The sequence below is a fragment of the Callospermophilus lateralis genome, chromosome 11, assembly GCF_048772815.1.
Source record: "Callospermophilus lateralis isolate mCalLat2 chromosome 11, mCalLat2.hap1, whole genome shotgun sequence".
Taxonomy (NCBI): domain Eukaryota; kingdom Metazoa; phylum Chordata; class Mammalia; order Rodentia; family Sciuridae; genus Callospermophilus; species Callospermophilus lateralis.
In genome coordinates, this window is record NC_135315.1 from 33870151 (window position 1) to 33882330 (window position 12180).

Genomic DNA, 12180 nt, shown 5'->3' on the forward strand with positions numbered 1-12180 from the left:
GCAAATGTAGCGCCCCTGGGTTTAGTCCTAGTCCTCTTCCTCCAAACCTGCATAAAGATATTTTAGATTTGTGCTGCCAAGTATGGTAGTCCCTAGCCACTTGTGGCTCTTTAAATTCAGTTAATTGAAATTAGGGCTGGGAATGTAACTCAGTAGTGTAGTACTTACCTAGCAGGCTCAAGGCCCTGGGTTCAGTCCTCAGTACTGCAAAAAAAGATGTCTTAGACCTGTGCTGTCTAAGATGTCCACTAGCCACTTGTGTCAATTTAAATTCAATTTATTGAAATTAGGGCTAGGGATATAGCTCAGAGGTATGGTGCTTGCTTAACATGCACAAGACCTTTTTTCCCCCAGTACCTGAGGGGGAAAAAACCAAAAACAAAAAAACTTCGGTTTTGCAAACTGCCTTTCAAGTGCTTGTTACATGACTAGTGGCTTTTGTATTGAGTATTGTATGACATTTCTGTCATTGGAGGAAGTTCTTTTAGATGGTCTCTTATCCACAGAGCCCTTAAATTTATAATTAACATATTTGGTGCTTCATTAAAGAAGTTGGTTACGGTTTTACGTATTTATTTTTTGTGACAGCAAGCAGATTTTATTAAATAGGAAGCAGGAGTACATTCAAGACTGAGAACAGGTCGTTCTGAGCAGGAGCAACTAAGTGTTTTTGTTTTTGTTTTAAAGACAGCAGATGAAAGAATATACTTTAAGTTTCACCCATAAAGGTGTATTTATCTTCTGCCTCACTAGGCTTTTACGTTATCTCCTGATCTCCAAAATTAATTAAAAATAAAACCCTGGCACAGTGGCACACTCCTTTAATCCCAAATTGGGAGGCTGAGGCAAGAGGATTATAAATTCAAAGCCAGCTCAACAGCTTACTGAGATCCTCACCAACTTAGCAAGACCCTGTCTCAAGATAAAAAAATATAAAGGGCTTAGGCTGTCAGTGATAGAGCACCCCTGGCTTCAGTCCCCAGTACTGCCAGGGGGGGAAAAAGTGCCATGAGATGTAAATTTGTGCTACAAAAGTAGTAGCTATTAGTAGCTTTACTGTGTCCTTTGATTGGTTTTCTCTGAAAACCTGAACTTATAGAGAAGCTGAGAGCTACTGCGATTATATTTTTTAAGGACTTATTTCCTTTGTTGTCTTTCAGAGTAGCACTGTTCAATAAAAATACAAAGTAAGCACATATGTAATTTTAAAATTTCTGCTAGATGGTTAAAAGTAAAACAAAAATAAACAATCAAAATTCAGGTGAAATTAATTTTAACAATTTTTTAATATAGTATATCTAAAATAATATTTCAGCATGTAATTAAATCTACAGAAGATACTAATGAAATAGTTGGGTTTTTTTGTAATGTGACTTTGAATTCCTAGCATGTGTTTTATCTTGAGTGGATCTCAGTCAGTTTGGACTGGCCACATTTCAAGTCATCAGTAGTTCAATGGATATATTGGCTTTTAACAACATGATACTAGGGCTTCAAGCTTAACTGAACTTGGTAATGTTTATTGGCGAAAGATATCTAATACCTGATGATCTGTAAACCTTCCTGGAATTGTCTACTAAATTGTGATAGTGTAAGAGTTTTTAAAGGCAGGAGAATGCCATACCTATGTCAGGGTACCCACCATTTACTGAGTTAGGTGTAGTTCCTTTAGGCTTGACACATCTTTTGTCTGCCCCTCCCCTGTGTTGTTTGTCTGTATTAGTTTGTCCTTAATGGTTTTCAACAGATTATCATGTATCACATTTCTGAAGTACAGCCATAATACTTGTGCATTTCTCTGTTAAATCATTTGGATTTGCACGATCAGATTTTAACGTGTTAATGCTTTCCAAGAATGTTTATGAGAAAAATTAAGTGCTAAGAAAAAATTCTCATTTTTTTTCCTCCTCTTGAGCTTTTCTTATTGTAGTTTTTAGCTATGTTGATACATACAAATCTTTATCAGCTGTTCCGTTGAGAAGTGAATAATAGAATTTTTTTTTCTGCAGGGAAGAAGAGAGTAAGGAACTTACCTAACCAGAACTGGCCAGATATTATTCACAATTAGGGTTTATTTGTTTTAATGAAATTCTTACAGTCTGCCATTACTCCATTTTTATGAGTAGTAAGCCTGAAGCATAGAGAAGTTAAGTAATTTTTCCAAAGTCATACATCTGTTAAGTATTGTAGCTGGATTATAGGGCATGAAAAATATGCAATTGATTGTATACTCTGGAGCCTATTATATCTCAAATACTTACATCTTTAAAATGGTAAGAAATAAGTAAAATAATAATATTTTAAAACAGCTACAAAAAAAGAGCAGTTGTAGAGGATAAAGTTGTTGACCAGATTTTTTTGTTTCCTTCAGCCACTGAGCCACATTGCCAGCTCTATTTTATATTTTATTTAGAGACAGGGTCTCACTGAGTTGCTTAGCGCCTCGCTGTTGCTGAGGTTGACTTTGAACTCGCCATCCTCCTACCTCAGCCTCCTAAGCCGCTGGGATTACAGGTGTGCGCCACTGCGCCCAGCTCCAAGGGTTCTTTACAGTATAATTTTAAGTAATGTGTTCACTAAATGAGTGGAAATATGTATAAGATTGACAGATGAGGTGTTATCTTCAGGATTTTAATATAAATCTTTAATTATATATCTATATTAACTCCATGAACAAAATATTTATATAAATATTTAAGAATGTCTGATATACCTATAAATATACCTATCACTACAATAGGCTCATATTTTGGAATTTTAAAAGATTCTAATGTTTAAGATAACATTTGGAAATGAACTCATGTAATATTCTGGAAATTAAGATGACTAGGTTTTTTTTTTTTTTGTGATAAAATATATGTAATAGCTAGGTGTGGTGGCTCATACCTATAATGCTGGTGCATCTGGAGTCACCAGGATGTGACTGGTGGCAGAAGGATCACAAGTTTGAGGCCAGCCTCAGCAATTTAGTGAGACTCTGTCTCAAAAAATTGAAAAATGACTTGGAATGTAGCTCAGTGGTAAAGCACCTTTGGTTCAGTCCCCAATCCCCCAAAAAAGAAGTTATGTAAAAATTTTCAGTTTTCATAATTTTTTAGTGTGTAGCTTCCTGGCATTAAGTAGATTAATATTATTGTGCAACCATTCCACTACTGTCTATTTTTCAGAACTTTTTCATCTTCCCAAACTGAAAATTTGCCCATAAATAATAAATTCTCTGTGAATCTGAATATTCCAGACACCTAATATAAATGGAACCATGTAGTATTTGCTCTTTTATGTCATTTCAGTTTGCAATATATTTTCAAGATTCTTCCATGTTGTAACATTTAACTGTATTTTTTAAAGGCTAAATAATATTCCATTCTATGTTATTTACCACATTTTGCTAATCTATCCATTTGTCATTGGACATTTGAGTTGGTTTCAGCATTTGGCTATTGTGAATAATGCTGCTATAAACATTGGTGTACAGGTATCTCTTCAAGTTGTAGTTTTCATTTCTTTGGGTACACTCTCAAAAGTGAAAAATTCTAGATACAGTAATCCTAAGTTTAATTATTTGAGAAATTGCCATACTATTTTCCATGGTGGCTTCACTATTTTACATTCCCATCAGTGTTGTAAAGAATTTTAATTTCAATACATTCTCATCACTTGTTATTTTTCTGTTTTTAAAAAAGTAATAGCCATCTTTATAGGAGTGAAGTAGTATCTTAATGTATTGTTGATTTGTATTTTCTTAATGTGTTGCTAAGAATGATTTTTTTACTGGCCATTTGAACATCATTTTTGGAGAAATTAAGTCTTTCCCCTATTTTTTAGTTGGATAACTAGGGTTTTAAGTCAACATTTTCTTATTTAATGAAAAATTTTTTTTATTTTTAAAATATTTGACATTTTGAAAACAGGACCAAATTAGTATATTGTACATAGCAGTATATTGAGAGATTTAGAAAGAAGGAAAGGTAGATGCTAGATAGAGTGAATGAGTTATTTAAGGATAAGAACATAGAATAATATATATTGATCTGGTATAAGTCAATATCAGTATATAATTATGTGTTCAGATCTCATTTATAAAATTCTGTCTCATTTGTGCATTTTTTTTTCATAAATTATAGTGTTAGCTCCTGGAAAAGAGTAGTATTTTCTATAATCTTTTATGGTAGCTAACAGTACCTTAGTTTGTTATTGTAGTTACATGTATTTTTTGTTTTTTTTTTAAATTGATGCATTATAATTATACATAATAGTGGAAATTAGGGGCCTGGGGTTGTGGCTCAGTGCTAGGGCACTCGCTTAGCATTCACAAGGCACAGGGTTTGATCCTCAGCACCACATAAATATAAAATAAAGATATTGTGTCCACCTAAAACTAAAAAATATTTTTTAAAAACAGTGGAAATCAGTATTTTTACATGCACATAACATAATTTGACCATTCTCATTCCCTGTACTTTCCCTTTCCCCTTGATGCACTTGCTTGTTTTATTTAACTAATTCCTCTAATTTTATTATTTTAAGTGGTGTATGATATGTAAAAACTGTATTCATGGTGGTATATTTATCATGTTTTTGAGTTTTCTTTTTTTTGTTTTGGGGACCCAAGGATCCTCTACCTTTGTACTACATCCCCAGTTCTTTTTACATTTTATTTTAAGACAGGATTTCACTAAATTGCTGAGGCTGGCCTTGAACTTACCATCTTCCTACCTGAGCCTCTCATGCTTCTGGGATTACAGGTGTGCATCACCATGTCCCACTACTTGTTTTAATTTTACTTTTTAAGTACTAAGGGCCATGGTTCATAGAATGATGTTATAAATGATAATATTTATCCCTGAAAGAAAAGCCATTCTGAATTTATTATGTCAGTATCAACCTAAAATTCTTTGATAACAATCTGACTAGAATATTGCCTTAATATAAGAATGTTAGAAATTATTATCCCATTTATAGAATATTTTTTTCTTCAATATCATGTATAAACATGGGTTACTTTAAACCATTAAATTACAAGATAAGGCTATGTTGGATCATTTGCTAGTATCATAGGTGGTGATATTTTTCTTTGATCAGACTGTAGGGATTGAGAGCTATTGTAGATAGAGTGGGAGTGGAGAGCAATGGTAACATTTTGTGTTTAAGAATACAAAATGGGGGGGCTGGGGTTGTGGCTCAGCTGTAGAGCGCTCGCCTGGAACGTGGGAGACCCTGGGTTTGATCCTCAGCACCATATACAAAAAAATAAACAAGTGAAATAAAGGTGTTGTGTTCAACTACAACTAAAAAAAAAAAAAAGGAATACAAAATGACCTGTCGCTTTGGCAAACACCTGTAACCCAGCATCTCAGGAGGCTGAGGTAGTCTCTTTAGAAAGACCCCTGGGAGTCAAATTTTTATCAGACAGCCAAATTTTCTTTTCTAGTTTAAAAAGTGAATCAAGTGCTCATTGGGCATAACATTTACGATTAGTTAATGTATTTCTTTAAAACATTTTTCATATTGCAGTGCTCTAATTAGGAAACTAATTTTTAGCATATTTACTTTTTTTTTTTTTTTTTGGTACTGGGGATTGAACTCAGGAGCAATCAACTGCTGAGCCACATCCGCAGCCCTGTTTAGTATTTTATTTTGGGACAGGGTCTCACTGAGTTTCTTAGCACCTCCCTATTGCTGAGGCTGACTTTGAACTCACCATTCTCCTGCCTCAGCCTCCCAAGCTGCTGGTATTGTAGGTGTGCACCACATGTCTGGCACATATTTAGTTTTATTGTCATAAGAAAAATCCATTTTGATTCCTATCCATTTTCTTATTTAAAATTTCTTCTACGGCCCAGCAACTTGGTAGTCTGACGGAGTGGGATTGAAAGTTTGAGGCCAGCCTCGGAAATTTGGCAAGACCCTAAACAACTTAGGGAGACCATGTCTGAAAATAAAAAATTAAAAGGGCTGGGGATGTACTTAGTGATAAAGTGACTTTTCAAACCCCAGAACCAAAAATAAATAAATAAAAATTTCTTCTGTGAAACGAAAGCACTTTTTTGGGGGGAAAGCGCAGCGCGAAGTGGGATTGAATTCAGAAACCTCCCACACGCTAAGCAAACACTCAACTACTGAGCTGCATTGAATTTGTAATCCTCCAGAGTAGTTTTACTATAGGTGTATGCTACTGTGCCTGAAAACAGTATTTTTAAGAACTACACTTCTGATTAAAGGGGCAGTAGATGTGAAGATACAAAATTAAGTCTTCTAGCCCCTTTGGTCTTTTAATGCTAAGGAACTATTGAAGTTATTGCTTATATTTGCAAATATTCTTACGAGTATTTACAGCCCACATTTTGAAATTTGGTCTCCAGTTACTAAGTAAGCACACAGTTTTCATAATTGTTTCTATAGTATGTTTACTTGATCCCTAATAGTAATCAAATTATAATTTCTCTGTATAATAGTTTATTCTTTTTTTTTTTTTAAGAGAGAGAAGGAGAGAGAGAGAATTTCAATATTTATTTTCCAGTTTTTGGCGGACACAACATCTTTATTTGTATGTGGTGCTGGGGATCGAACCCGGGCTGCACGCATGCCAGGCGAGCGCGCTACCGCTTGAGCCACATCCCCAGCCCAATAGTTTATTCTTGCTTGAGTCTTTTCCTTAATAAATGTCTTCTTTGGCATACTCATTGTTAGTTTTTCTCCTTTCTACTGTGAAAAGATTTGACCCCTCTACTAAGACATATTTAAGTGTTCTAAAGTCTAAAATCTGTAATTGCTTTTCATATTGAAAAAAATGCATGGGCCTGGGGTTGTGGCTCAGTGGTAGAGTGCTTGCCAGGCACGCATGGGGCACTGGGTTCGATCCTCAACACCACATAAAATTAAAGAAAGATATTGTGTCCACCTAAAACTAAAAAATAAATTAAAAAAAAGAAAAGAAAAATGCATAGTTACTCTAACCAGTTGAAGATTATTTTTTATTCTTTAACTTTTTAGCATTCTGTTATGTAGCCTCATCCCTTTTTAAATTTTTTTTTAATATTTATTTTTTAGTTTTAGGCGGATACAATATCTTTTTTTTTTTTTTTTTTTAATGTGATATTGAGGATTGAACCCGCGCCCCGAGCATGCCAGGCGAGCGCGATACCACTTGAGCCACATCCCCAGCCCTCATCCTTTTTTTTTAATAGTCGAGAGAAAATGCTTTGAAAATTGGTTTCTATTTTTGTCCATACATATAAAGAGCTTGATGGGCATGTTGCTCTCAGAAATTAAACATCAGTAGTTTGCTAAGATTAAAATATTATTTAGAAATTATTATGTATTTATATCTCTAACTAATTTTTTTCTAAGAATATATTTTAGTTGTAGTTGGATACAATACCTTTATTTTATTTATTTATATGTGGTGCTGAGGATCGAACCCAGGGCCTCACATGTGCTACCACTGAGCCACAACCCCAGCCCTCTAACTCAGTTTTAATTACAGAATTGTATCAAAAAGAGGACACTCAAGAGCAGAAGAGTGGCTGGGGTGTGGTGGCACAACCCTGTAATACCAGGAACTCCAGAGGCTGAGGCAGGAGGATTGCAAGTTTGAGGTCAGCCTTAGCAATTTACTGAGGCCCAGTCTGAAAATATAAAAAGGGCTGTGGGTGTGGTTCAGGGGTTAAGTACCCCTCAGGTTCAGTTTAATCTCTGGTACCCCCCAAAACAAAAACAAAAAAATCACCAAGAAGCATACGCGTCATCAGTGAAATGCTTGTGTAGACAAAATCTTTTGAATAAATACCTGAAGAAGGTAAATTTAGCTAAGGCTGAAAAGTAGGGAATAAGGTCCTCCTTGGTCTTTTTTTTTTTTTTTGGTGGGGGTATGAAGGATTGAACCCAGCAGTGCTTTACTGCTGAGCTACATCCCTAGCCTCTTTTTAAATTTTTTATTTTGAGACTGGGTCTGGCCAAATTGTTTATGGCCTCACTAAGTTACTGGGACTTGCATTTGTGATCCTCTTGCCTCATACTTCCAAGTCTCTTGAGTTTACAGGTGTGTGCCACCATGCTTGTCCAGGCTTGCTATATTTAAGGAACAGCAGGGAGGCCAGTGTTAGAGATATGGTAGCTTCAGAGGAAGTCTAGTGAGAAATGAGGTTAGAGAAGTAATGGATATCGGAGGTATGTTGATATAAGGTGCTGTAGTATATCAGAATAATTATTCCCCTTAGGAATGTTGAGGTGGCCCACACCTGTAATCCTAGCACCTTGGGAAACTGAGACAAGAAGATCGTGAGTTCAAACTAGCCTCAGCAACAGCGAGGCACTAAGCAACTCAGTGAGACCCTGTCTCTAAATAAAATACAAAGTAGGGCTGGGATGTGTCTCAGTAGTGAGTGCCCCTGAGTTCAATCCCCGGAAACAAACAAACAAACAAACAAAAATAAATGAAAAAAATAAAGAAATACTGGTATCTTGGGTGAAGTGGAGCATGCTATCTGAGAAAATGAGGCAGAATTGTAAGTTCAGGCTCAGCCTGGGCATTTAGAGAAGCCTGTCTCAAAAAATGAAAGGGCTGGAGATGTAGGTCAGTGGTAGAGTGCCCTAGATTCAATCCCTAGAACCACAACAAAACCAAAGAAACAAAAAACAAAATTATTTGTTAAATGCAATATGGTATCTGCAATGTAGTGTCAAATCTCAGGATTGGAAACTGAGATGGAAAAAAAGCCTAAGTGGAAAATTTAAATAAAAGACTGGAGTTCAACTGATAGTGACATATCAATGTAAGTTTATTGTTTGATAGATATAGCATGATTAATGAAAACTGGGTGAAGGGATATGGATCTCTCTGTAGTATCTTTGCAATTTTTCTGTAAAAATTTAGTTAGTTCTGCAGTGTTTAATGCTAAAAACTATTAGATCCAAAAGATATATTAACTACTGAATAATGTGTAGAATTCAGTATTTTAAAACATTTAAAAGTAATTTTAATTCAAGTAGCACTGAATGGTGTGATTTAAAAAAAAAAAAAAATCCTGCTCTAATACTTCATTCCCATTCCTAGAAATAACTAGGTTACTTTGTTTTTAAACTTTTTGTTTAGTGCTTCTGGTGGTTACTACCATAATTCCATAGATAAGTTCAGTTTGTGTCTATGAGATACAATGAGTTGAGATAAATAATACTTTCAAACCAGCTTCTCTAAATTACTTTCATAACTTGAATGATTGATTTCAATTTTTGTTCTATCAACTTTAGACATTATTTGTTGACTCCCTAATATAAATTAAAAAAAATACTTGGGAGCTGGGGTTGTGGCTCGGTAGTAGAGCGCTTAGCTAGCATGAGTGAGGCACTGGGTTCGATTCTTAGCACCACATATAAATAAATAAAATAAAGGTTCATTGGCAACTAAAAATTTTTTTAAAAATGAAATATTTAGTTCTATTATTCCTTTTTACATTTTTCTTTCTCCTCTCTGTTCCTCTCTCTCTCTTCCTTCCCCCAGCCCCCCTTTAGTGGCATTGGGAACTAAACCCTAGGATGCTCTACCACTGAGCTCCATAAGCTCCATCCCCATCCCTTTTTGTTTTTTGAGATGGAATGTTGCTAAGACTGACCTCAAACTTGTAGTCCTGCCTCAGCATTATGTTTTCACTTATACTATTTTCCACTTTTGTTAGCTCTAGCATTACTTCCTATAATTTAATATAACAATTCTTTTTGCTCTCCCTTGTCTGGAAAAAATTCAAGAGGGTTTATTCATGTTTAGCAGGTTATGATTTGATTAATGATCATATTTTAAAGGACTTCTTAAAATGTGTGGAGAAAAAAATAAGAAAAGTAGATTCTTAGTGTATAATCTCATTCCTTTCTCTGCCACTGTCTAAATCTGTCTTAAGGATACATCTTCTTTTTTTTTTTTTTTTTAAAGAGAGAGTGAGAGAGGGAGGGAGAGAGAGAGAGAGAGAGAGAGAGAGAGAGAGAGAGAGAGAGAGAGAGAATTTCCAATATTTATTTTTTAGTTTTCGGCGGACACAACATCTTTGTTTGTATGTGGTGTTGAGGATTGAACCCGGGCCGCACGCATGCCAGGCGAGCGCGCTACCGCTTGAGCCACATCCCCAGCCCAGGATACATCTTCTGTTCTAAGGCATTTTTATTTTCCAATCTGTATACCCAGACACATCTCATAGAGTATTTTACATCTGTCCTTGATTCTAGGATTGCTTTCAAATCATTTCATTGGTTGAGAGATTATTTCATTAAATGATTAATTGGATATGTCTCAATTTCAGAAATAATAAAACAAGAAAACATATTTGTATTAATAGGTATATTTTTAGATGGGGTCTTACTGTGTTGTCCAGGCTGATGTGAACTCATGGGCCCAAGTCATCTGTTGCCTGAGCCTCCCAAGTACTGAGGTTACAGACAAGCTCTACCATGGCCTGTTTATATATTTGTATTTCTTACAGAGAGGGTGAAAATGAACAAAATAAAAATTGTGGCCATTAATTTTTTTTGCTATACTTCTTTAATAAAGGAAAATTCTTATTTCTTCTAAATAATTAAGACCATGCTATTTTGATAGTCGTCTACTTTCTATTAAATCCTCTCTCCCAACATTTTTGTGGTTATATAATAATATAAATACATGTGGGTGTACCTGACTTGTTTAACTGGTTCATCTATTTTGCAGCTTTTTAAAAAAATCATAAATAGTGCTGTGAACCACCTTTCTTACAACTAAATATTTGCTTGCATCTATGACTTTTTTCCTTCAGATGAAGCATTCCTGGGTTAAAGAAAGTATGCGTTTTTTGTGTTATAACTTCTTAATAAAGAAAAGCTGGTTATTTTTTATGTGTTTTTTAATTTTTTTTTTTGCTGTTAATCATCACTAAAATACAACTTTTTCTTCTTTATTAGTGAACATTTGTCCTGCTCTTTCACCTTTTTCTTGCATGGAGACAGCAATGTTTGTACCAGTGTGGAAATTAACCAACATCAACCCGTATATCTTCTCAGTGAAGAGCACATCACCCTTGCTCAGCAATCTAATAGCCCGTTTCAAGGTAGATTATTTTATTGGCTTAGGAATTTGATCTTTTATTGTTATTTCAAGAATATTCTTATTGAAGTTGCTAATTTTGCATATTGGGCTTGGTGGAATTTTGCCCCTGATCTTTAGCCTAGTGATGATTTTAATATAGCTTTCTTTCTTTTCTCTCATTAGAGTATTAAGTCAACAAAGTTTGTTTATTAATGTAAGAATTATTTTTTAAAATCCATGAAAACAAATATTAAGGTTTTAATGTTTTCTGTTAAATAGCATTACCTGTTAATTTTTCAAGATTATCCTGTGTGTCAGGTCATATAAGTAAGCCATGTTTAACATTGTTACACAGGAACTTTCAATATCATCTATACCATAAAAACATTAAACTCCAGTAGGAAAAATGTTTTAAGAGATTGCTGGTTTGTTTTAAGGACTAGAAATGTGTTAATTTGATCTTAAAATCTAATGTTTGTTTAAATTTATGTTGCAGTCCATTGTAAGTACTTAGAGTTGTATATTCACATTGTTTTCCTCAAATTGCTTTTTTAGTCAAGAGAAATTGAAAAATATTACAGATACCTCAATTCCTGATGGAATTCTTTGTATTTCTGAGTTGGGGGTAGACATATTTTTAATAGTTTTTAGAATTGCATAATTACTTGTCACACTATTCAACATGATCTTATTTGGTGTAATAGTCTTGAGTTACTTACTTGATGTCTGCTCTGGGTTTCTAGTTATCTTAAGCCCATTTGGACTAAATGGCACTCTCACAGGACAGGCATTCAAGATGTCTGATTCAGCTACAAAAAAATTGATTGGTGAATGGAAACAGTTCTATCCTATTTCATGTTCCTTGAAGGAGATGTCTGAAGAAAAACAAGAAGATATGGATTGGGAAGATGATTCTTTAGCTGCAGTAGAAGTTCTTGTTGGTATGGATTCTGAGTATTAATCTGAAGGGGAAACCATGTGGCTGTCTGTATTAGTTAGATTTTACTGAGTAACAAATAATTTTAATACCTCAGTGGCTTTCAGCACCAAGCATCTGTGTGTTGCCTACTTCCTGTTTGGATTACAGAAGGCCTGATACTTGGCCATGGTTTGGCACCATATATCTTCTCATT

At 34.7% G+C, this 12180-nt stretch overlaps 1 protein-coding gene across 3 annotated transcripts in view; it reads left to right on the forward strand.

Moving 5' to 3' along the window:
• Positions 1–12180, forward strand: part of Med13 (mediator complex subunit 13) — a 94233-nt gene that overhangs the window by 15667 nt on the left and 66386 nt on the right. For all 3 annotated transcript variants that reach the window (XM_076871308.1, XM_076871310.1, XM_076871309.1), the window contains exons 4-5: positions 10924–11069; positions 11791–11988. In XM_076871308.1, the coding sequence (XP_076727423.1) occupies positions 10924–11069; positions 11791–11988 (344 nt within the window). The remainder of the gene's footprint in view (positions 1–10923; positions 11070–11790; positions 11989–12180) is intronic.